General features: G+C 46.4%; 1 protein-coding gene across 4 annotated transcripts; it reads left to right on the forward strand.

Annotated features, from left to right (window-relative positions):
* The first annotated feature begins 63 nt into the window (after window positions 1-63).
* Window positions 64-19,844, forward strand: LOC132457867 (zinc finger protein DPF3-like). 4 transcript variants are annotated; one of them, XM_060052230.1, is made up of 9 exons: window positions 64-199; window positions 6,390-6,550; window positions 7,920-8,027; window positions 11,393-11,520; window positions 12,216-12,311; window positions 12,834-12,897; window positions 14,621-14,770; window positions 16,134-16,247; window positions 16,420-19,844. In XM_060052230.1, the coding sequence occupies exons 1-9, from the start codon at window positions 168-170 to the stop codon at window positions 16,599-16,601; spliced, it is 1,035 nt and encodes a 344-aa protein (XP_059908213.1). In that variant the 5' UTR covers window positions 64-167; the 3' UTR covers window positions 16,602-19,844. The 4 variants fall into 4 exon arrangements, with proteins under 4 accessions (XP_059908213.1, XP_059908214.1, XP_059908215.1 ...); XM_060052231.1 differs by lacking the exon at window positions 64-199 and adding an exon at window positions 1,566-2,924; XM_060052232.1 differs by lacking the exon at window positions 64-199 and adding an exon at window positions 2,931-3,568.
* The last annotated feature ends 6,665 nt before the right edge of the window (window positions 19,845-26,509 follow it).

The raw sequence follows: 26,509 nt of genomic DNA on the forward strand, positions 1-26,509 counted from the left end.
GAAAACCCTTTAAAATAATTTTGACAGCTCACCCCATAGGCCACGCCCCGTTCACATATGCTGCCCATGCATTGGCTCATGATTTGAAACCGCGCTCTGATTGGTTGCTTTGTCGTAGGTTTCCCTCAGAACTGCAAGACGCTGATATTGCGTTACATTGTGGCAAAATGGCGGCTGTCATTCAGAATCCACTAAAAGCGTAAGTAATTTGGCACAATACATACATTCTAAAAAATACTTTGTTGCCAACTCATCGCTTAACAGCTGCTGTGCATGCATGTCATTACAAGCCGTGCGACGGGGACTGATTAGACTGTCCTAATGCATTTTATGGATTTCTTGCATTGCAAAGTAGCCTCGTACAGTTATTTTATCTCACAGCATTTTAAATTTTATCCCAAACATATCCCTTAAAGCGGGGTGTCAATCGTAATGCGTTCGGAAAGTGTTGGCTTCAGACGATTGTGTATCGGGGGAGAGAAAATGCCTCCTTGCTGGGGTATTTAGTCTGGAAAGTGTCGACAGCGTGCCCGGCGGTACAGAACATTTCAACCGATCCTCTTCAGGCTCAGCCAGACATGGACAGTAAAACGTGTTATTCTGCGTTAAGAAGACCCGTGTGCAGTTGGTGTGAACAGTCAACATGTCAACTTTGGCTCAACTGAGCGCAGACGTGGTCAGGAGCTGCCGCTTGTGAAGTGAAGTAAAGGGGGAGGCATTTTGGATTTACATGCGTTCTGTCCGTATCCAAAAAGTGATATTATGTTGGTCCTCGCAGAACCAAGTCTGGCTTATCATTGAAACGGGCTCCGATCATGTCAACTGTGTGATATTCCTGCGGAAGCATTGCTCCACATATTTCCCCAATTGCCCTTTGTTCTTCTGTATTGTTTCTTCCATTCCATTGCAGATGTACCCTACCTATCCATGTAGACTCGACATGACTTCAGCCGATATCATTGTTGGCATAGATTGCATTAGATGGCATGGGATTCAGCCCTATATGCATGCTGATAATGGTCCATTTATCGTCAGCAGTGATCGTGTGGAATGTGAAGTGTTGGAGCAGGCAATCGGCTGTGCCTTTAAGTGGAGATTAGCTGGGTCCGGGATTCTGGGCCCATCTGTCAAGAGATGCTCCGACAGAGAGGAAGTATAGGGAACAAGCGGTAGATCCATCTGCTCTCATAGGTACCCTGGCACCCCGTGGACTTCAGCATTACCAGTGTATTAAAGCAAACTCTTCTGTACATAAGTGTACATATGCCACTCAGCCCTTCTGACATCATAAGGGGCATTACTCAGATCTAGGGTAGCCATACAACAGGGAAAACTTTATTCATGACATCTCTGCAAATAATATAAAATTCCTACATTTTTAGAAGAATTGTGCTCTGGTCTAGCCTGGAGGGAGCTAAGCCAAGAAACTCTGGGGTCATCCACAGTTGCCTTGTTTTCACCATGTCGCCATGCTAGTTAAACCTAGCCTCTTTTCTCTAGCTACTGCTTTGCTAGTTCAGTAGTAGTAGTAGTTCAGCAGTACACAGGAAACGTCCTTTCTCATGATACTGCTGGATTATGTCCCTTCATGTGTCTCAACGTGATGTGCAAGTGTGCTTCAAAGCTGCTGTTTTAAATCTGTACCGGATTTAGCATTCTGATGCAGAATGTCCCCTTGATATAAGCTGTGCTTAATGAAGTGTTTCAATCTGCTATAATTAGCTTCTGTCTTGGGTTTCTGACTTCATTTCACACATTTGTCAGATTATAATTAGTCACACTTGACACTAATTGGATGTTCCTCCTGTGGACCAGTGTGACCTTTTCTGTATGAAGACGATTCACTTTTGGGAAATGAGTTGCTGAAGAGGCTTTGGCTGGCGCCTTGTCGAAGGACCACATATGTAAGCCTGGTGTGTGAGCGAGTGGGAGTGTGTCAGTGTGAGAGAGGCGTCTCTAGAAATGCTTCACAATGTGCAGCATCTGAAGGGGCCTAGGCGAATACGTTCTCTTGATTTTGCGAATGGTAGAGAAGCACTGCCCTGTACGCTGGCTACCTTCTGAGTGTTGTTGAGTAGACTTTGAGTGAGTCATTGCTGCTGTGTGTTGCTGCTGCTGTGCTGTGGAGGTGTACGGTCTCGTTTTCTTCCTGCCCTCTCCCTAGCTGTGTCATTCTGATTGGCGTAATGAGGGGGTTGTTGTCAGGATGCAGACACGATGTGGGCCCTCCTCTTCCTCCTCCTCCTACTCCTCTGTTATGTGGTAGCTCTGGCTTCCTGTGAAGACGCTGAGCACCTGCGTGTGTAAAAGGAACCTCTGATCAAAGCGCAACAAGCTCAGGCGACGTGTGCCTCTGTGCCCGTTGCTCCCTGTGTTTAGTGCGTTTATGTTCAAGTTTAAGCCCTGTTACACTGGAGGTAGAAAGGGACACACGGCGGTTTAATGTCGCCCTGGTGCTCCCATAGTGGGAGGCGCTCAGCAGTCAAATCTCTCAGAACAGTTTTTGTACACTCGCACAGCGGTCACATGACCCAGTGAGACGTTGACATGAGCACACAGATAGCGGAGGTCCAACTGGCAACAAGATTTTGTCTTTTGTCCCTCCACCCCCTACCCCACCACCACCACCACCACCAAACAGGGGGCTAGGGCACACTCCTTCGATGGCTGAATTCCTGCGAGGATACACGTCAAACCACAACGCTGGGAGCTTACCAGTCTGACAGAGCTTCCAGTAGGTCAACATAGATCGACTCTTGAACAGTCGATCTAGTCTCTCCTGGCTCTCCTATAAGGTTTGCATATGAAATGGTACGCGAGGGATCGGTCGAGCATGAGGCGGCGTGTTCCTCTTTGAGGGTTACAGACAGACAGCGAGAGGGTTGGAGAAGTCGACGACGGGAAGACGGAGCTCCAGAGAGAGGGTGAGCGCCGCCGCTTTCTCCCACCTTCTCTGTCAGACGTGTCGGGCTCCTCACTCGTCACAAGTGTCAAGATAGACCTCGCGCCGCGGCCCCGTCCACCTGCTGCTGCGAGCGCAGCTACAGAGAAGCACACGGCGGTATGGTTCCTCTTGACACCAGGGCCCGGAGGCGGACGACACGGAGGAGGATACGGAGGAGGAGGTGAGGTGGGGGGCACTCATGAAGACATGAGACTTTCAGCAGCCGCCCCCCTTTGGACCGCCCGGCCCCGTCCTCGCCACTCTTCTTGAACTCTGTAGTGCTGCGTTTATAATGTCCTCGCTCGGCTGCTACTACTCCGGCCCGCAGGGTGCACGACTCTTTGAGCCTGAGCACCCGTCCCCTCTCTCCCCTGTGGGGAAGGGAGAGCAAGCGGGCGGGTGGGTGGGTGGGTGGGGGCAGGGGGCAGGGGGAGGGCAGCGGAGAAACAGCCTGCTGGTCGTAAACTGATATGTCACACCGTATCCCGTCAGACGCTGCTTGTTGATATGAAGGAATGAATGTAATATACATGGGCCAGATTGTTGGCACCGCTACCAGGGAAACGCTACACTTGTTGAGTATGTAATGGAAGACAGAGCTGAAGGAGTAAAAAAAAGAAAGAGGTTGGTGATGAATGCTTACGAAAGCAGGCTTTGTTTGTTTGATTTTGTGTGCGTGCGTGTGTGTGTGCGTGCGTGTGTGTGTGTGTGTGTGTGTGTGTGTGTGTGTGTGTGTGAAAATGATTCCTATTATTAAAACAACTCTGTGAAAAGGAAAGGTGGTTAAGATGTCAACCTTTTTAATGTTTTTGCTCTGTGGTCAGTCTGTTTGGTAAGGAGAGCTGCGTATAATAATGCTACTTGTTAAAACTCAAGCTTGTGGAGCCGGGCTTGTGTACACTCTGCAAGAAGTGGAGTCCAGCAAGGATTTCAAGTGCACTCCTTCAATGTTTTTGGGGGAAACTTTGTTGCTTTCACTCGACTTCACCTCTAGGAGATAATTATTCTTAGGCTGGGTTTGTTATTATGTTAAAGTGTGAGCAACCCGACCAATCAGAGGGACGGAATGCCTCATTTAAATTGTTGATTGCGTTAGAGGGGAAACAAAGGGTGCTGGTCAGGTGATGGTCTGTCAGCTGTTCACATTCTCATCGTCATGGCTGACAAAACGAGAGTCGGCATTTTATTAATCAATGAACACAGCTGATCGGTTATCAGAGGCTCAAGCCTTCACCCACTCGCACCACACCCTTGTGCTCTTTTGCAACCTTTAGTACCGCCGCTGTCAAGTCGAGCTTCAGGATTGTTTTAGGCCATATGTTATTCGGCTGTTTTGTAGAGGCATCCTGGAATAATACCGCAATGTGCCAAAACATTCAAATCGACTTTGCATGAAAGAAAGTATTTCCAAACTGAAAGTTAAAAGAATGTACCGGTAATCCAAATGCTCAGAAGGCCATGGTGAACTTTCACTTTTACAATTTGTAACTTTGGCCGGACGTGGGTCTTGCACCATCGTGTATGTAAAGCGCAGGCTGTTGATTTGCATGTTCCACAATGGCGCACAGACTCAACTGAACTCAGTCGGCTCCCCAGACCAGTTGAACTGTAGAACAACTAAGGACAGTCGACCGTTTTGTCTCCTTATCTGATGGCTGCTTCTAGGCTCCTGCTCTTTTTTTTTTTTTTTTCTCTCTCTGGCTTGTTTTCTAGGGGGGATTGCTTCCCCCCCGCTCTCTTTGTGTGTTACGTCTCTCTCGCTCTCTCTTCACACCTCACGTTCCCTTCCTTGCCTTGTGTACCTGTGGCCGTGTTTACTCTTCCCTCGTGGTGTTGACACGTAGCCGCGCTCTTCCCCAGCCTCTCAGACACTGTGGCTTTTGTCTCGCCACAGCAGCGGCTCGATGCAAGGCTGCATTCCAACTGGTGCTGTTTTATCTGCCTGAGGTCGTCTCATCAAAGAGCACAGACTACAGAGGGAGGGAGGGAGGGAGAGTTGAAGAGAGAGTGGGGGTAGACTGAGCGGGAAGAGTTGGAGAGAGAAGAGTTGGAGAGAAGGGATAGAGTTGGGGACAGAGAGCGGGAGGGAGGGAGGGAGAGAGGGAGAGGGACAGAGAGAGAGAGAGAGAGAGAGAGCGAGCGAGAGAGAGCGCGGAAGAGACCCATCTAGATGTCACTGAGAACAGAGAACCGACTGGGCGCCACCCGCCGGCTTTACTTTGAGACTTGCAGACTCATGCTCCCGCCAGCTGCTCATTAGTTTTATTTCCAAAATGGCCGCCTGCTAATGGAGTAATTGAGAGCACGTGGAGGAACTTCCATTACGACAGCGCAGATCCCAGGGTATGTTCCCCACTCCCTGGGTTTGTTCAGAGACGCCGCGGCAGCCATTATTGGCCATGTTCTTTCCAACGGATCCAGGTTTTTAGTTTTACCACCACCTTCTGATTTCAGTCAAATCAGGAGCCGCCCTTGTGGCACTCTAGCTGAGTTAATTAAGTAGGCTAATTACTATTCCAGGCAGCCATCGCGCGAGCTCGGATGTGAGATTTACTCCCCCAGTTCATCCTGAATATTAACAGCCGAGGCCTGAGGGACCGTCAGAATCTGACAGACATTGAGGAAAGTGAGAAGATAAGCAGTGCTAGTGAATGTATAATATATATATATAGATATGGATGGATGGAAAGATAGATGTGTGTTGTGGTGCTGCCTACACTCCTAATATGCCTTCATTGATTCCACACACACACACACACACACACACACACACACACACACACACTGTTTGTGCTGTCTCGGGTGAGATTGAATTAGGAGTGCAGATCTAGAGGTCATGGCGATAGAGAGTGTGCTCAAACCCCTGCAAGAGGGAGAGTTCTGGAATCTGAGCGTTAATCATGGCTATTTGCGCCTCCTTTTCTGTTTAACCTGATTTAGCTCGCTGAGTTGGCAGAACAGCTTGGGTATTATTTAGTACTCCATCCTTTATTCCCGAAAGAGGGCACTTGTGTTTTCAATATTCGTTCATTAGCATAATTTTTGTTGTTTGCTCAGGTGAGGTCATCGCTCCTGGCCGTCCTGATTTGTGATTGTCTGTGCATGAAAACGCCTAGTTTGGTTCCACTGTCTGCGTTGTACCCTAATGCTCTTTTTTTATTATCTCTGGGAAATTTCATCACACAAACCCAATGTCCTGGTTTTTATGTGTGTGGGGGTGTGTTTGTGTGTGTGTGTGTGTGTGTATTTGATATTCATGATCGCCTAACCAGTGTCGGAGCTGGTTGAACTTAAGACCACTGGTTACCTGGTCATCCAGTTTGAATCAGTAAATATGGTCTGCATCAGGGGTCACACAACCCTGCCCCCTTGGTTTCCTTTTGCCTGCCATGGTTCCTTTGCTCTCTCCGTGAGTGCTCCTCACTCCCAACGCTTCCCCCTGCAGGTTGGGAGACCAGTTCTACAAGGACGCCATCGAGCAGTGCCGCAGCTACAACGCCCGCCTGTGTGCCGAGCGCAGCGTGCGCCTGCCCTTCCTGGACTCCCAGACGGGAGTGGCGCAGAACAACTGCTACATATGGATGGAGCGGCATCAACGCAGCCCCGGTGGGAGGACACGCACGCACGCATGAACAGACACGCACAGGCAGACGCGAACGTGCAGACACACGCACACACTAGCATGCACACAAAGACATGCATGAACACAAGCACACGCCCAGACGCACACACACACACACGCCGTGCATGCCGTGCATGCATGGCACGCATGCACAGACCGCACGTCCGCACGCGCAGACTAGGGCTGGGACGACGCGTCGACGTAATCGACGACGTCGACGCATAAATTACGTCGACGCGAAAAATGCGCGTCGATTTAAAAAAAAAAAAAAAGAAAAAAAAAAAAAAAAAAAGATGGGCGGCGCCGGAGCGTAGTTGCAACGCAAGTGGCTCCTCAGACTTTCATAAGTGCAAGGCGCCACGCACTCGTTCCTTAAAGTATGGGAATTCTTTAATGTGAAATCAAACGATTCCGTGATATTCCGTCGTCTTTGCAAAATGGAGATGACTTTCCATTCTAGCACCACGGCAATTCACCAGCACCTGAAGAGGCGTCACCCGGTAGCAGCTGCAGATGACTGAGCACCGTAGAATTCTAAGAATGCATTACTTTGCACTTTTATTTTGGAATTTAAAGGCAATAAACATGTATTGAAATGTTAACCCTAAATCAACATGTATAAATTGCTATTAGTCAATTAATGCGGAGATAATCGAGAATCGAATCGAATCGAAATCGAATCGGACTGAAAAAATGAATCGTTAGATGAATCGATGCATCGAAAAAATAATCGCTAGATTAATCGTTTAAAAAATAATCGTTTATCCCAGCCCTAGCGCAGACACGCATGCAAGCACAGACATGCAAGCATGCATGCACACGCACACAAACCAACACACACAGAATTGGTAAACAAGCGTCTTTTGTTGTGTCGTAGGTGTTTGTTTTCGGACAGATGGAGGACAACACACAGTGTATGATCAGTCAGTCTTCTTCTTGTGTGACTGTGAATAAAATCCATAGGGCCATGAGAATGAATTGGCAAAAACGTTGTAAACATGCACTTTTTAATGGAATATACCAACATGTTTTGTGGACATTATTGTGATGATTCACAATAACAAATAAGGTCTGGAACTATTATGTAGCTTCAACAAAGCTGTTTCACCAAGCTTAGTTTACTGGACGCCGTTGTGCACTTATTTGTCCCCTCCACCCTTCGCTTTTTGGCAAAAAAGCAAACAAACAAACCGATATTCCACAGACCAAACAAACAACCGTTGGCTCCAAATGGTTGTAACCCCCCACACGTACCTATCTGGAGGATCTGCACTGCCAGGAACCAAAAGCTGCGACCGTATCTGTGCCTGGTCTTATCTGTGTCTGTGTGTCGCGCCCCCCCCCCCCATGCAGGTGTGGCGGCCGGCCAGATGTACACCTACCCCGCCCGCTGCTGGAGGAAGAAGAGACGGCTCCACACGGCCACAGACCCCCGCCTCGGCCTCTACGGCCTCCAGCTCGGTAAGGGCCAATTAAAGGGTGTGAGCTGACACTGCTCAGACTCTCACCCCTCCCCCCCCCCCCTCACCCCCCGCTCCTGGCAGCCCGGGACACGCCCCCCTCCTCCATTACCCGCCAGCCTTCCGGCAGCCCTTATTGCCGATATCACCCGCCATCGACGGGGATTCGGGCTAATCTGGCTAAAAGCCCCGTCGGTTCCCTCTGCTGACGGCGGCGCGTCTGGCAGAACGCCGCCGTCCGCCTCGCTGTCGCTCTCCGGCCGTCGTGTTCGCCCGCTCGTGTCCGCCGCGCCGCGCCGCCGAGGTTTGTTGTGCGAGAAGTAGGAAACGTAATTAGATTTCGGCTGCAGCTGCCGCTGCTGGGAGTCGCCAGGCAGAGCTCAGCGCCTTGTGGTGGGCAGTATTTAATAAACGTTAAGGAACGGGGGTCCGGCTGCCGCCGCCGTGTGCACACACACACACACACACACACACACACACACACACACACACACACACACACACACACACACACACACACACACACACACACACACACACACACACACACACACACACACACACACACACACACACACACACACACACACTCTCTCTCTCTATTATGTCCTCACCTGATCTCCGCCCTGCTTTCTTTCACTGCCTCTGCCTTCTGCCACCCCTACCCTACAATCTCTACATCCCTCTTTGTGTCTGTGTGTGTCTTTGTGTGTGTGTGTGTGTGTGTGTGTGGGGGGGGGGGGTCTGTGAGGTGGAGCACGTGCATTCGGATCCTTGTAGATTCACGGCGATGTTCCCCTGGACTAAATAATGCAGTCTGACGGAGAACTGTAATCCCAGCGTTCTTCGAACGGGACGGGGGGTGTTGCGACACAGTCTGCTGCAAGTCTCCGAACACCAGGGATCAGGGGGTAGGAGGGGGGGGGGGGGGACTTTATCTGTCATTCGATAAGCGTGATGGGGCATATTCTTTTGCGGAGTGATTAGCTCATGCTTTTCATCAGATTTGCTTTTGAATCAGATTCTATCTGCTTCGTCGAGAAGGCAGGGTTGGGAGGGGGTTGGTTGGTGGCGGGACGGAGAGAGTGAGCGACGGGGCGAGAGAGACAGCTTGTGAACGGAGCCTTTTGTTTCTTAAACACAGCTCACTGTAGCTCCATTGTTTTCCTACCGAGTTCTGACTGACTGCACAGCCTACCGCCTGGCCCCCCTCCCTCTCCCCCGCTGCCTCCCTCTCCCTCCCTGACTGCACAGCCTACCCCCTCTCTTCCCTCTCCCTCCCTCTCCCCCTCTCTCCTCCCTCTGCCTCCCTCCCTCCCTCCCTCCCTCTCCCCTCCTCCCACCCTGGTTTGCCTCCAGCAAACAAAAGCCCACAGGACGAGAGCGTTTAACTGATTTAACCTGGCATTACCGGGATGTGGCCGGTGCACGGCCGGCCAGAGGTGGCCCGCGACTCAAGCAGGGGCAGGGGCCAGGCAGAGTGGGGAGAGGGGCAGAGACCCGCTGGCTGCCCTGGCTGGGCTGTGCGCTGGCCGTCTGGCTTCCCAGGCAGGCTCTGTGCTGTCTAGCGGATGGTGTGCCGGAGACAGGGGCTGCATGCAGAATCAGCTCCCTGCTGCAGGCTGCTGCCGGCTCTATTTTTAGGCCCCCAGCCTCCCATGGGTTGGCAGGGGAGGGAGGGAGGGGGGGGGGGTGGGTGGTTGGGAGGGGGAGGGTGGATTGGTGGGGATGGGGGGGGGGGAGGGATGGATGGAGGGAGGGAGGGAGGGAGGGGTGCTGTCTCGTCGCGGAGAGTTGAAAGTCACAATGGTGAAACGGTTGCTGCTGGTGTTGCCATGCACCAGGTCCCCCCCCCCCCCCCCCCCACCCCACCCCCACCCCCACCCCCAGTTAGTTCAGTTTTAGTGAAGCACGTCGTGGCTGCCTGCCTCCTGCACCGCTGCTGTCAGTCACCAGCCCTCACCTCGCTGACCCCCTGCTGCTGAAGCACTTCCCGCCCGTTCATTATCCCGGAAGAATAATTCACAGCAGACGCAGCAGGGAGGGAGTCTAACTAAATGGAGGGGGATTAAAACCCACGCACGCACGCACGCACGCACGCACGCACGCACGCACGCACACGGGCACGCACGCGCACCACGTCGACTGCTGCTCACTGCTGCCAGAGGTGTGGGGTGGTCGGGGGAACGGCTGAGTGTCTGTCTGTGCAGCTGTCCCTCCGTCTCTCTGTCTGTCCCTCTGGCTGTCCCTCTGTCTGTCCCTCTGTCTGTCTGTGTCTGTCTGTCTGTCAAAGCTTTGTCTGATCGATCTTGGTCGCTCTGCTCGCGCTGCCTCCCCTCTACGTTGTCGGTATGAATCTGCCTGTGCAATGAGGAGGATACCGCTAAGATGGATGGATGGATGGATGGATGGATGGATAGATGGATAGATAGGGAGGTCTGTAATGCTGCACATTTCTTGGAGATTTGTCTACATGAATGCAGTTGGGATGTAGATGTATAGATCTTTAGAGGTAGATGGATATATATCTCTAGAGATAGTGATATGTATTCCCAACTGCATTCATGTAGACAAATCTCCCAGAAATGTGCAGCTTTATAGACCTGCCTGACCCTGCAGTTGACTTCCACCTCAGTCTTTAAAGCATGCGGCGTATCACCGATGATCTATGGCTGTGGAGAACTGCTCAGAGGGCGCGCTGGAGCCCGGGCAGACGTTGGTACCCCAGCCTAGCCTCAGGCACTAGAGGGGTTTTTCTGTGGTTGGTTTTAACATCAATTTCCTTACAATATTTAAGCTTTAAGATGTGTTTTATATGATTTAAAAAAAGATTATGCAAAGCATTATTGTTCAATTCTCCGATTCTGTTTAACCTGAGCAGTTACATTATGCGGAGCTGTGGGATTCTGCATCATGTAACTGCTGCGTGTGATTTGTAAACAGTAGGCCCGGTTGCACAACAGATAATACAATTTCTCCTCCTTGGTGTGACAAATGATTCATTTATTTTTTAGCAGAAACATGTAAATGTTTGATGGAAACTCTGCCAAAGCCCAACACCACTTGAGAGACAATGTTTTAAATGACCACACTCGGCCTTGTCTTAAGTCATACCACACATTCTTAGCAGCATGAATCCATAGCCTCAAGTCAACGCTCTGGACGGCTGCAGCTGATCTCAGGACAGTTTGACAGATAATATTTAGATTTTGAGTTGACGCACGACTAAACCACCTCACCCTGACCCCCGCGTACAAAAACCCTTTTGCACTTCTTCCTCTGTGCGGAGTAAGAGTATCCATGTTATTTCCTCCGCCGTTGAAAGTGATATATTTGCGCTCCCCTGTGTTGTTGACCTGCGTCCAGATGGCAGTCTCATGTCTAAGGACTCGCTGCCCACGCAGAGCACCACCCTGGAGGCCCTGCTGCGCGGAGAGGGTCTGGACAAGAGGAACAACTCCAAAAACGATGAGGAGAGCTTGCTGGAGATTCAGGTGGGTCACACTCCCGGGACGGGACATTTTGATTTATTCACGGGATAAGGTCTCACCTTAATTGGTTTTTCATTTTCAATCGCATAATTGATGATGGTGGTTAATGGATTAGTGTTCAACTAGGCGTGACTGAACCTTTTTTATTTCCTTTTTTTTTACCTGGGAAAAACCTTTTCTGTTAATTATATCAAATCAACGCGCTGAGGCAGATACATAAGCATTATTACAATTACTACAATTAGTGTTATACTTGAGACTCTGAGAAGTTTCTTAATTTCCACTAGGACTACTGTTGTTTCCATTTAGGGCATTTAGCCATCACTTTTAACCAAAGCGACTTGCAACGATTCATACCCACATTCACACACCGCCGGCGAAGTCAAGGAAAGGCGTCAATCCAGCTCACCGTGAGCAGTCAGGGTTTAGCCTCAGGGACACGCAACACCCGGCTAGGAGGAGCCGGGGATCGGACTAGCAACCTTCCAGTTAAAAGTCAACCCGCTCTACCTCCTGAGCTAAGCCGACCCGCTTCCGTTTCCCTTTGCAAGTGATGAGCGTAGCGCCGAAGACTCCATTTAATGGAGCTCATCTGGAGACGCCCAGATGAGCCAGATATAGCAGATGGTGAAACGTACGCGGGAGGAAATGAAGCAGGGCACGCAGCACAAAGCCCATCTCTCCCTTGTTGGACACAGAGGGTTCTGGAGGCTGACGCGGCGGAGGACGTCTTCAACGACGACGACGACTACGAGGTCGACACGCCCAAGAGGAGACACAGAGGCAAAGGAAGGGTACGTAGAGCCCTCACTGCGTGCGTGTTCCTTTCATAGATTCCAATAGCGGAAGGTTGCAATTCTATATTCTGATTAAGGTGTGGCTCATAATGTAGGGCTATATTCAGACTACATATGAGTTTCTATTTATGTTTCTATTTGACAATATTCTATATAATTTTCGTCCAAATGTAGGTATTGTATGGCTGTAGATCTTATTCTAACCAGCTAGTAACCGCATTAAATGACTCCTACTTTGACTATTCTTAAGCGTCATAAGCGTCTTAGAGTACCATATTAAGCGCTATATAAATTTCATTTATTATTATTATTATTATTATTCATTCATAATTAGGCATATATATTATCTACCATATCCAAAGCGACTTACCAAGTGACTTGGGACATGTGTCATTAAGGTCTAGTGGTTAGGAAACCTGGCTCAAACATGCTTCCGGGTAGACTGCGGACATTGGGTGTCCCACCCGGTCCCCTTTGAGCTGGGCCTCGGACAACCCTGAGACTGTTCTCTCTCCACAGGGACGGGGCTCGGGCCGACGGAGGACGGACGTGGACGACCAGGACAAGCCGTACGTCTGTGACAGTGAGTACTGAGACGCTGCACCTGCAGCTGGATCCACGCAGCCAGGACTTCACACTGGGGCAGAGCAGATGAACAAAGGTTGCTAGGTTACCATAGTCTCTGTGAAGATAGTTTGCCATGACAGCCTCCGGGGTGAAGTTCACCTGGAGTACCTGAGCTCCGGAAGTCAGACTACAATTAGCACGAGCGAATCCTTAATCTTTCATCGTCGTGAGCTATGTTACGATTTGCTGTGCGCGTAAATAGTTTTGCATGCCTTCGTGACATGGCTCTCCGGATGTTCCTTGCATTAGCATTAGTGGGAAAACCTAGCGCGCATGCTACGCCGGACGCATGCGGAAAAGCAGCACTTCGGGAACTCTGCTCTCTTTGTGGTGCCTGATCTTCAACGCAACATCTTTCATTTCCCTTTGCTTTGTGTTTCTTCTGTTTCAGACAGATACAAACAAAAGCATAACTCAAAATCTTCAACCTGAGCTATATCGACTTGTTGGCTCTTATTTTGTATCTCCGGTGAGCACGTTTGGAGTGGTTTTATGTCGTGGTACAATGGCGACAAGTGGTGGGATATGTAGTTTGTGCATTATGCAGTTTTACTTTGTCCTCATTTAAAGTGCTTTCGTGGCGTTGGCGTTCACCTTTCTCTTCTCCCACTCAGTAGGAGAAAGAACGGGTGAGGTCGGCATTGTACTGCCTCCTCACTTTCTGCTTTATTCCACCGAATCCTTCTTTATCACAACTTCAAGTGCTCTTTTCCTTCACCTTGGAGTCAGAGGTAGATAAGCTGCAGCCCACCGGCAGCTATCCGTCCGGCTTTATATAACTCTACTGGTTGAAGGCATCGCAGTCCCTTCTCTCTAAAACAACACGCTTCTCCTAAAGAACTCGACACCTTGCGAGTCAAACCTCTGAGCCGCCATTTTGATTTGAAGTTACCAAATGGATAGATAAGAGAGGTAGATAAAACTTTATTAATCCCCCGGAGGGGAAATTCCTTTGTTGCAGCACAGCAGCAGTGGAAGACACAGGATATAATACAATGTAATATAATAAAATTACGAAGTAGTACTGAGGAAAACAAAAATTGGTGCTAAAGTAAATTCTGAAGTAAGGACAAACAGTCCGAAATTATAAAGTGGCCCAGTGCCAGTATATTAAAGTGTGCAAATGTACGTAAATGTTAGAATACTAAAAACAAAGCCAGGCAGTGCGTTCGTAATCCAGAGTCACCCCCTGTCTGTCGTAGACTCAGTCGAGCTTCGACTGAGCATTCTTCACTTGTTTACCTTCAACCCTTCTGTCCTTACGTCGGTTCTGACCCTAGCCTAGCAAAGAAGTGTTTCTCGTGCAGAGAACACAATCCAGGTCTCAACTAGAGATGTTCCAATACCATTTTTTTTTTCCATCCCGATACCCAAACAGAGTATAATCTGAACGAGCTTCTAGCATTGGAACTACTAATAGCACTTGTTCTCATTGAAGGGTTCTGTTACAACAACAACAATGTACAGTCGGTTCACTTAATTTCAAATGCACCATAAGGCTGCCCGTGTTTTTGATGTTCTTTGCCTGTGTATTACAGCAGCCAGTCACGTGATGGTATCGGGTCGGCGCATAGACTCGCCGATTCCCGATACTGCAGTTTAGGCGGTATCGGAGGAATTTCCAACTCTGGTATGGTAACGACTCTGGTCTCGGCGTGCCTTCTGCTCTGGTGTTGCAGTCTGCGGGAAGCGCTACAGGAACCGCACGGGGCTCAGCTACCACTACACCCACTCCCACCTGGCCCACGGGCAGCAGCGGCCCGGGGACAGCACCGCCGCCGCCGCCACCGCCCGATCCCCCTCCACAGCGCGTTCAGACAGGCACAAACGTAAGGAGCCCCTCCAGGATCACTAGGATCCCCACACCGGATCATTAGGATCCCCACACCGGATCATTAGGATCCCCACACTGGATCATAAGGATCCCCTCCAGGATCATTAGGATCCACCACACTGGATCATTAGGATCCACCACACTGGATCACTAGGATCCACCACACTGGATCATTAGGATCCACCACACTGGATCATTAGGATCCACCACACTGGATCATTAGGATCCACCACACTGGATCACTAGGATCCACCACACTGGATCATTAGGATCCACCACACTGGATCACTAGGATTCACCACACTGGATCATTAGGATCCACCACACTGGATCACTAGGATCCACCACACTGGATCATTAGGATCCACCACACTGGATCATTAGGATCCACCACACTGGATCATTAGGATCCACCACACTGGATCACTAGGATTCACCACACTGGATCATTAGGATCCACCACACTGGATCACTAGGATTCACCACACTGGATCATTAGGATCCACCACACTGGATCATTAGGATCCACCACACTGGATCATTAGGATCCACCACACTGGATCACTGGGATTCACCACACCGGATTATTGGGGCTCTCATGCTAGTCACATGTTTACAGATGCTTTCCCCAGACCTCTGCTTAGGCAGTGTAACCGTCTAATAGTTGGGAAATTTGCATTACATTTCAGTTAACATTTGGGGCATTTAGCAGACACTTTTAGCCAAAGCCACTTACAATAAGTTTGTCAGAAGAAAGAGAAACAAAAGCGAGAGGGATAAAAATCCACCATACTACTTTTACTTTTATTTTATTAGAGTTTTTAGAGGATAACATGTTACATGATATATATATATATATATATGTGTGTATGTGTGTATGTGTGTGTGTGTGTGTGTGTGTATATATATATATATATATATATATATATATATATATATATATATATATATATATATATGTATATGTATATGTATATGTATATGTATATGTATATGTATATGTATATGTATATGTATATATATATATATATATATATATATATATATATATATATATATATATATATATATGTGTGTGTGTGTGTGTGTGTGTGTGTGTGTGTGTGTATATATATATATATATATATATATATATATATATATATATATATATATATATATATATATATATATATATATATATATATATATATATATATATGTATATGTATATGTATATATATATATATATATATATATATATATATATATATATATGTATATGTGTATATATATATATATGTATATATATATAATATCTCATTCCCCATATTGTCATTTGATGTTAATTGTCCCCCCCCCCGCCTCTCTCTGCACAGGTCTGAAGGGTCCAGTCCCAACTGGCATTCCCAATAACTACTGCAATAAGTGCAAGGGCTCCGTCAGGAAAACGGGTAAATCCGGGTCGGCCTGCTCCGCCTGCCACCGCAAAAGTGAGTTGACTGTCCGTGGAGCGCAGCGGGGAACAGCAGCACAGGAGTAGACCCCGCTAGGCCCCAGAGCACACAGAAGGGGTGGGGAGGTCGTAGGTCAGGGGGTCAGGGGTCACGGGGTTGTGGTGCTCTGGTCCGTACTCACTGTGTCCTCCGCTGTCCTGTGTGCCAGCTGACCGCGGGGAGGCGCCGGGAGCGGGCGGGGCAGCGGCCGGGGCGGAGGAGCTGTTTGGCACCACCTCGGAGAGCGACGCTTCCACCTTCCACGGGTTCGAGGACGACGACCTGGAGGAGACCGCCGCCGCCACCGCCGCCGTCGCTAACGGCAACGCAATATCCACCCGCTACAGATAGAGACGCGCTTTTCCCCACACAAACAGAGACCTTTTTTTTAAAGAAAGTATATGTATCTATCTATATGTATCTCCACGGATATATATGTAGATATATATATGGATGTCCTCTGGCAAATTCTGCTGCTTCTTTTTCAATGTTTTTTTTATGTTTTGTTTTGTTTGCAGAAAGCACAAAGTGGTGATTTCAGGACGTTATTTTATCTACTGAACAATGTTGAATAATTTATGAACTCTTCCTTTTTTTTCTAATATATATTAACTCTGAAAGGCGATGATCTGCTCTCGGGCCGTTTGTCGGGCGAAGTTGCGAATTCTAAATCTAGATCTTTGGAGATCTTTTTTTTTTTTTCTCCACTGGAGCAGAAGGAGCAAAGTACGACGAGATGAACAAAAAGACAAGAAAACAAATCTATAAAAAAAAAAAAACACTGGAACATTAAAATAGAAATCTGCTTCTCCATTCTGGATCGAGAATCCAGATATACAAAGGACTTTGATGTTATCCGAAACCTGACATGGACAGACATCATGACGGATGAACAGCAGTCCCAAGGAACCCTTTCTCTCCAGCTCTGAGATTGTACTGTAAAAAAACAACAAAAGAAAAAAAAGATAAAATGAAGGAACAAACTAAATGGTTGGCCACAGACCACTGGAACATAGACGCAGAATAACAAAAACCACAGCCCTTGGATGATGAAGACACACACACACACACACACACAGACACAGACACAGACACACTACACACCAAACACTCTTTCTTTCTTTCTCTCTTCTTCTCTATCTATCTATCTCTCCCTCTATTTCTATCCTGGACTTGCGGCTCCTGAGGGACGGGGCCACTCTTGAACCTCGTTGGTCCAGGTGAACGTGTCCCTAATGGAGCCGTGGGTCACGTCATCGCGTGGACGCAGGGCAGCTTTGGCTTCGCAAAACCAAAAGGACGGCCGCTTCTGCTCTTCTCCTCCAGGCATGTAGATGCAGCTGACAAAACACTTAAACCTTACTTTGATTTTGAAAACGCTCATTCTTTCTCTTCCTTACCGGGAAGTTTGCGAAAACAACGCTTTTATTTTGCTGCTGCTGCTGTTGTTGTTGTGGGCCAAGGGATTCCTGGAGGTTTATGTTACTCCCGGGAACCAAACTAGCTGAGAGTCAGGACAGTGTGTGTCGTGTTGAGGAGCAACCAGGTGCTGTGGCGTGTGCCCCCCCCCCCCCCCCCCTTCCCCCCTCAGCCATGCCCTAAGGTCAAAGGTTGCAGGTCAGGAGGCGGAGATGGGACAGCCATGTGAACTGATACGAACCCCTCCAGAACCCGAGTCCACCACGTGGACCCGTCTGGGACCACGAACCACACGCCACCGGACAGCGGGAGGTTCTGAAGTGTTTCTCTCCAGCCCATGGTTCACGTGGGCCGCATCAGAGCTCTGACGGCGTCCTCCGGTCTCTCCAAGAAGCTGTGCATGCGACTCGGGCGGGCTCTCTGTCTTACAGGTCGGACCCCAGCCCCCCACCCCCCCCCCCCCTGCACTCTCATCCGGTCTGACGCCGGGACGTCCCTACGAGCCTCCCAGCCCGCCATCTCGCACTGGAAGCCGGCTCTGAAAGCCATGACAACACCCCGCACCTGCCCCCCCCGCCTCCCAGCTGCAATGCTTATTGGACAGGTGATGGTTAACCCCGACCCCCCCCCCCCGACCCCCGCCTTGGAGATGGTGCTCCACCTGACCACAGATACAAGCAGACCTCTGGACTACTGTGTTCATGCTCTAATATGGGTTACCGAGTGTTTACCTCTTAACTCTCTTTTGCTTTTTTCCTTTGGTTGTTTTGTTTCTCTGGCGTTCTGATGTGGAGGGGTTCCTCTGCTGTATGTTACAGTGGACTGGTGACAGACTGGCTCTCGTTTTTTAAGTGATTCTCACTCTTTTTAGGTTCGACCAGACTGTATTTCTATGCCTCACGTCTTGGTCGGGGAAGCATAACAGCCGACGCCGACTCGGGCGTCTTGTGTTTGCGCTGGCGTCGTTTGGTTTCAGCCCCTCGGCCCTAAATCAGCCCATTAGTGTTTAATTTGGCAACGGAAGTCAAAGCCACCTCGCGTGAGGATCCCATTATAATCAATTCCCATAAGAGAATTGGATTAGCTGCAATTTTATCGCCACAGCAACCGCGCTTATGAAAACAAAAACAAACCAAAAAAGACCCACAAAAATTTGCAATAATGTTTGCATTATGTGTCTACTGATTGCATATTGATTTATTTATTACAATTTTTTAATCCGATGTGAAATACAATCTCTTTGTGTGATTCTGATCATGTTTCCCGTCGCACATTAAATATTTAGTAGTCGTAGTACTAAAAACATCGGAGTGTTCAGAGGCTTGCGTTTGTACGCACACGAAAAGGAAGCGTAAAATAAAAAACAAAAACAACATTTTGAAATGTAATCCAAGTTATTTAATATATTTTTGAGTGCTTTAGAAGGCCCAGTGCTGAAGTGGAGAAGGAATTTGAAGTAGTGTGTCTCAAAGAGCACCTAAGCCTCTTTCATGGGTCGCCCATCCTATGAGTTTATCATTAATGTGATCACACCGCACAGACGTGAAATGTGTTGAGACGACTCTGAAGAGAACGTGTCCCTTTGTGGAGGACAAGAGATTCCGGGGGCATCATGACATGGCTACACTGATTCTCATTGTCGTTTTGCTCCTTTTATTTGTAATTCTTTATGTTTTGATTGTTTAGCACCCCACACACCACTGTCGTTACCCCCCCCTTTAACAACGATTCACCTGGGCTAGTCAACAAGAAAGCATCAGCATCAGCAATGCTTCCCTTTAATCACGTCTACCATCACAGTCTACTGGTACCGGTGTGAAGACAACTGTCTGGATGGTGGGGGGAGCTAGGAAAATATTGAAACAAAAATAGCCCCGCCCTGAATGCAAAACTTGTGATGTCAGCTCGGAAACTAGTGTCACCAATCCTGTATCTTATAGCCTGTATACCTCGTCAAAGACACTCAGCAATAGCCCCTGGATCCCCCTGCCCCCCCCCCCAGTTACTCCCGCCCCCAGTGGGGTAAAGGAAGTGGAGCCAAGAGGAGATGAAATGGACGTGCCCCCGGTGATTGTTTCATCTTCTGCTGTAAATACCAAGTTCCAAACGGAGAGATTGAAGTCTTTGTTTGTTAAACTATTTTTATTGTTCTGAAATAAAGAAAAATGAATAAAGGTGTGTGTGTGTGTGTGTGTGTGTGTGTGTGTGTGTGTGTGTGTGTGTGTGTGTGTGTGTGTGTGTGTGTGTGTGTGTGTGTGTGTGTGTGTGTGTGTGTGTGTTCGAGGACACAGTTTTATATCCACCCGCTGTGTCAACTCCATTAAAAGGATAATCTCTCCCGTAAAAGGGAGTGATGAGTCACGTTATTTCCATAGACACCACTTCCAGGTTCATTATCTGCTGAACTCCGTAGGACATTTCAAGCCTGCTGTGTCAGATGAGTTCATTGCATTACTTTTGTGGCCTGCTGTCCACTAATCTATGTGGGAAACATAACTGCATGCAAGACGCAAGTATGATCCATTCTGGGACATAAAGGCGGTCGATTCGGGTGCGCCCCCTTCTGGTGGTTACTGGTCGAGGCTCGAGGGGGAAAAAATGTATATTTTAAATCGACAGGCGCCCCTCCTCATTTTCTGCCTTGCGGTAACAAATAAATAAATGCACTTTGCACCATCACAGTTTTTCATCTTCCCTGATCCAGGTGCACTTATACTATTCGCTCTGAAAGTGGGTTATCGTTTGACTAGCGTCACAAGTCAGACGTAGGCTAAGCAGTGCCAGTGATTGCGCACTGCTATTCCAGACCCATCCAAATTAAATTTGAATACCCACACCTATTAAAAATGAAGTCATTGGCATGAGATGTACGGCTAACCAATGGCATGGAGGCACTGGGCGTGTCGGATAATCATAATTAAATTGAAATAACACCCCTTCCACCCAAATCCAGAATTTGCAACGGAAGTCGTCAAACTATTATTTGATCAACCCAATTAAAACTCAAACTATAGTACATTTCAGCAAATAGCAACTTAACTGTAGTCATGGCTTGATAAGGACTTAAACATATAGTGGGGAGTGTCAGAGCCCAACCAAATACCTAATCATAATTGTTGCACCATACTCCAGAAGCTCCTGTTGATATTCACATTGATCTGATATAGAAATAGTCATTAATAATCACAGGGCTCAGGATTTGTAGTCAGTGCGCCCAAATATTGAAATAGTTAAATCTGCACTATGTAACTTTTCCACTAGAGCTAATAACTCTATTAAACAAGAATCTACAATTTCAGAACTAGAAAGTTTTCAAGAATAATACGCCGATCTACAAGTCGTTCCATACAGTGAGTTGTTCACGATGAAGCATTTTCATTTGATCTGATAAACCTTTTGACATTAACAGTCATCTGAAAATGACAGAGGTGGTTACAAATGTTGGTTTTAAAGGCACCCAGTGCAACTTTCGAGGCTTAAAAATAAACATTCAATTTCTAGTCTTTTTTACACGTAGTAAGTTTCAATAACTCCATACCATTACATGCCGACATTTAAGCAGCAAAGATGAGACGTCGTTGTGTGGTGAGAACTGATACAAAATCGATAACAACAACAATGCAGCCATTTTCTTTATTTTTTGTAACCTACAATAAATAAAGCAGGCTTCCAGTCAATGGAAAAATGGCTTCTCCCCACCGGCGATTGTTGTTGTTTACGATTTTCTATCAGTTCTCACCACACAACGACGTCTCATCTTTGCTCCTAGAAAAACTTCCTGTAAATATTTTTTTCTGATATTTTTTTTCAGAAACACTGTCGTTTTTTATTGGTCGTCATGAAAAAAAACATAAGGGGTAACACTGTTATTTTTAGTTGGTCGTTATGAAAAAAAACATAAGGGGTAACATTTCTGGCTGAGATCCAGCCAGAAATGCTAAAGGCACTGGGTGTTGAGGGGCTGTCATGGTTGACACGCCTATTCAACATCGCGTGGGAGTCGGGTACAGTGCCAAAGGAGTGGCAAACCGGGGTGGTGGTTCCCCTGTTCAAAAAGGGGGACCAGAGAGTGTGTGCCAATTACCGGGGTATCACACTTCTCAGCCTCCCTGGTAAAGTCTACTCCAAGGTGCTGGAAAGGAGGGTTCGGCCGATCGTCGAACCTCAGATTGAAGAGGAACAATGCTGCGGGAGTATGGGGTAAGGGGGTCTATCCTCAGGGCCATCCAATCTTTGTACTCCCAAAGCGAGAGCTGTGTTCGTGTTCTCGGCAGCCAGTCAGTTTCGTTCTCAGTGGGTGCTGGTCTCCGCCAGGGCTGCGCCTTGTCACCAATCCTGTTTGTGATATACATGGACAGGATATCGAGGCGTAGTCGTGGTGGGGAGGGGTTGCAGTTCGGTGGTCTGAGGATCTCGTCACTGCTTTTTGCAGATGATGTGGTCCTCATTGGATCATCGGCCTGTGACCTTCAGCACTCACTGGATCGGCTGGCGGCCGAGTATGAATCGGCTGGGATGAGGATCAGCACCGCTAAATCTGAGGCCATGACTCTTAGCAGGAAACCGGTGGATTGCTTACTCCGGGTAGGAAATGAGTCCTTAGCCCAAGTGAAGGAGTTCAAGTACCTCGGGGTCTTGTTCGCGAGTGAGGGTACTATGGAGCGTGAGATTGGCCGGAGAATCGGAGCAGCGGGGGCGGTATTGCGTTCGCTTTACCGCACCGTTGTAACGAAAAGAGAGCTGAGCCGCAAGGCAAAGCTCTCGATCTACCGGTTGATCTTCGTTCCTATCCTCACCTATGGTCATGAGGGCTGGGTGATGACCGAAAGGACGAGATTGCGGGTACAAGCGGCCGAGATGAGTTTTCCCAGAAGGGTGGCTGGCGTCTCCCTTAGGGATAGGGTGAGAAGCTCAGCCATCCGTGAGGAACTCGGATTAGAGCCGCTGCTCCTTTACTTAGAAAGGAGTCAGCTGAGGTGGTTCGGGCATCTAGTAAGGATGCCCACTGGGCGCCTTCCTTGGGAGGTGTTTCAGGCACGTCCAGTGGGGAGGAGACCTCGGGGAAGACCCAGGACTAGGTGGAGAGATTATATCTCAACACTGGCCTGGGAACGCCTCGGGATCCCCCCGTCAGAGCTGGTCAATGTGGCCCGGGAAAGGGAAGTCTGGGGCCCCCTGCTTGAGCTGCTCCCCCCGCGACCCGACCCCGGATAAGCGGATGACGATGAGGATGAGGATGAAAAAACCATAAGGGGTAACACTGTTGTTTTTTATTGGTCGTCATGAAAAAAACCATAAGGTAAATAATAGAAACACACACATACATTTTAATGTCATGTATATCCTCTTTATTGATGATTGATTATCGTGTATTGTCATCGCCTCAGTGGTGCAGTGTAGTGCACTCTGCCTAACCCCCTGGAGACCGGGGTTCAAGTCCGGTTGATGACTTCTGTTGGAAGACTCTTATCTCTATTTCATGCGAAATAAAAGTCAAGTATAACCATTGTGTTGTCTTTATTCGGTGTCTTGATGGTGCATTGATAAGTTCGGAGGTTAACACTCCAAAAAGCTCAGGTTCGGATCCCTGCAAAAATGTTGAGAGGGGTACCACTTTTTTTTTTTTATTGGTCAACATGGAAAAAACATGAGTGGTAACTCTGTCGTTTTTCTTTAGTCGTCATGAAAAAAAACACAAGGGGTAACACTGTCGTTTTTTATTGGTCATCATGAAAAAAAACATAAGGGGTAACACTGTTGTTTTTTATTGGTCGTCTTGAAAAAAAACATAAGGGGTAACACTGTTGTTTTTTATTGGTCGTCATGAAAAAAACCATAAGGGGTAAAACTGTTGTTTTTTATTGGTCGTCATGAAAAAACCATAAGGGGTAATACTGTTGTTTTTTATTAGTCGTCGTGAAAAAAAACATAAGGGGTAACACTGTCGATATTTATCAAAGAAAACATAGGGGGTAACACTGTTGTTTTTCTTTGGTCGTCATGAAAAAAACCACATAAGGGGTAACACTGTCGTTTTTTATTGGTCGTCATGAAAAAAAACATAAGGGGTAACACTGTCGTTTTTTATTGGTCGTCATGAAAAAAAACATAAGGGGTAACAGTGTTATTTTTAGTTGGTCGATATGAAAAAAAACATAAGGGGTAACACCGTTGTTTTTTACTGGTCGTCATGAAAAAAAACATAAGGGGTAACACTGTTGTTTTTTATTGGTCGTCATGAAAAAAAACATAAGGGGTAACACTGTTGTTTTTTATTGGTCGTCATGAAAAAAACCATAAGGGGTAAAACTGTTGTTTTTTATTGGTCGTCATGAAAAAACCATAAGGGGTAACACTGTTGTTTTTTATGAGTCGTCGTGAAAAAAAACATAAGGGGTAACACTGTCGATATTTATCAAAGAAAACATAGGGGGTATCACTGTTGTTTTTCTTTGGTCGTCATGAAAAAAACCACAAGGGGTAACACTGTTGTTTTTTATTTGTCGTCATGAAAAAAAAACAAGGGGTAACACTGTCGTTTTTTATTGGTAGTCATGAAAAAAAACATAAGGGGTAACACTGTTATTTTTAGTTGGTCGTTATGAAAAAAAACATAAGGGGTAACACTGTTGTTTTTAATTGGTCGTCATGAAAAAAACATAAGGGGTAACACTGTTGTTTTTTATTGGTCGTCATGAAAAAAAACATAAGGGGTAACACTGTCGTTTTTTATTGGTCGTCATGAAAAAAAACATAAGGGGTAACACTGTTATTTTTAATTGGTCGTCATGAAAAAAAACATAAGGGGTAACACTGTTGTTTTTAATTGGTCGTCATGAAAAAAACATAAGGGGTAACACTGTCGTTTTTTATTGGTCGTCATGAAAAAAAACATAAGGGGTAACACTGTTATTTTTAGTTGGTCGATATGAAAAAAAACATAAGGGGTAACACCGTTGTTTTTTACTGGTCGTCATGAAAAAAAACATAAGGGGTAACACTGTTGTTTTTTATTGGTCGTCATGAAAAAAAACATAAGGGGTAACACTGTCGTTTTTTATTGGTCGTCATGAAAAAAAACATAAGGGGTAACACTGTTGTTTTTTATTGGTCGTCATGAAAAAAAACATAAGGGGTAACACTGTTGTTTTTTATTGGTCGTCATGAAAAAACCATAAGGGGTAACACTGTTGTTTTTTATTAGTCGTCGTGAAAAAAAACATAAGGGGTAACACTGTCGATATTTATCAAAGAAAACATAGGGGGTAACACTGTTGTTTTTTATTTGTCGTCATGAAAAAAAAAACAAGGGGTAACACTGTCGTTTTTTATTGGTTGTCATGAAAAAAACCATAAGGGGTAACACTGTTATTTTTAGTTGGTCGTTATGAAAAAAAAACATAAGGGGTAACACCGTTGTTTTTTATTGGTCGTCATGAAAAAAAACATAAGGGGTAACACTGTTGTTTTTTATTGGTCGTCATGAAAAAAAACATAAGGGGTAACACTGTTGTTTTTAATTGGTCGTCATGAAAAAAACATAAGGGGTAACACTGTTGTTTTTTATTGGTCGTCATGAAAAAAAACATAAGGGGTAACACTGTTGTTTTTTATTGGTCGTCATGAAAAAAAAGATAAGGGGTAACACCATTGTTTTTTATTGGTCGTCATGAAAAAAAACATAGGGGGTAACACTGTTGTTTTTTATTGGTCGTCATGAAAAAAAACATAAGGGGTAACACTGTTGTTTTTTATTGGTCGTCATGAAAAAAACATAAGGGGTAACACTGTTGTTCTTTATTGGTCATCATGAAAAAAAACATAAGGGGTAACACTGTTGTTTTTTATTGGTCGTCATGAAAAAAAACATAAGGGGTAACACTGTTGTTTTTTATATGGTCGTCATGAAAAAAAACATAAGGGGTAACACTGTCGTTTTTTATTGGTCGTCATGAAAAAAAACATAAGGGGTAACACTGTTGTTTTTTATTGGTCGTCATGAAAAAAAACATAAGGGGTAACACTGTTGTTTTTTATTGGTCGTCATGAAAAAACCATAAGGGGTAACACTGTTGTTTTTTATTAGTCGTCCTGAAAAAAAACATAAGGGGTAACACTGTCGATATTTATCAAAGAAAACATAGGGGGTAACACTGTTGTTTTTCTTTGGTCGTCATGAAAAAAACCACATAAGGGGTAACACTGTCGTTTTTTATTGGTCGTCATGAAAAAAAACATAAGGGGTAGCACTGTCGTTTTTTATTGGTCGTCATGAAAAAAAACATAAGGGGTAACACTGTTATTTTTAGTTGGTCGTTATGAAAAAAAAACATAAGGGGTAACACCGTTGTTTTTTATTGGTCGTCATGAAAAAAAACATAAGGGGTAACACTGTTGTTTTTTATTGGTCGTCATGAAAAAAAACATAAGGGGTAACACTGTCGTTTTTTATTGGTCGTCATGAAAAAAAACATAAGGGGTAACACTGTTGTTTTTTATTGGTCGTCATGAAAAAAACCATAAGGGGTAACACTGTTGTTTTTTATTGGTCGTCATGAAAAAACCATAAGGGGTAACACTGTTGTTTTTTATTAGTCGTCGTGAAAAAAAACATAAGGGGTAACACTGTCGATATTTATCAAAGAAAACATAGGGGGTAACACTGTTGTTTTTCTTTGGTCGTCATGAAAAAAACCACAAGGGGTAACACTGTTGTTTTTTATTGGTCGTCATGAAAAAAAAAACATAAGGGGTAACACTGTTATTTTTAGTTGGTCGTTATGAAAAAAAAACATAAGGGGTAACACCGTTGTTTTTTATTGGTCGTCATGAAAAAAAAC

The sequence above is a fragment of the Gadus macrocephalus genome, chromosome 5 (genome assembly GCF_031168955.1).
Source record: "Gadus macrocephalus chromosome 5, ASM3116895v1".
NCBI lineage: Eukaryota > Metazoa > Chordata > Actinopteri > Gadiformes > Gadidae > Gadus > Gadus macrocephalus.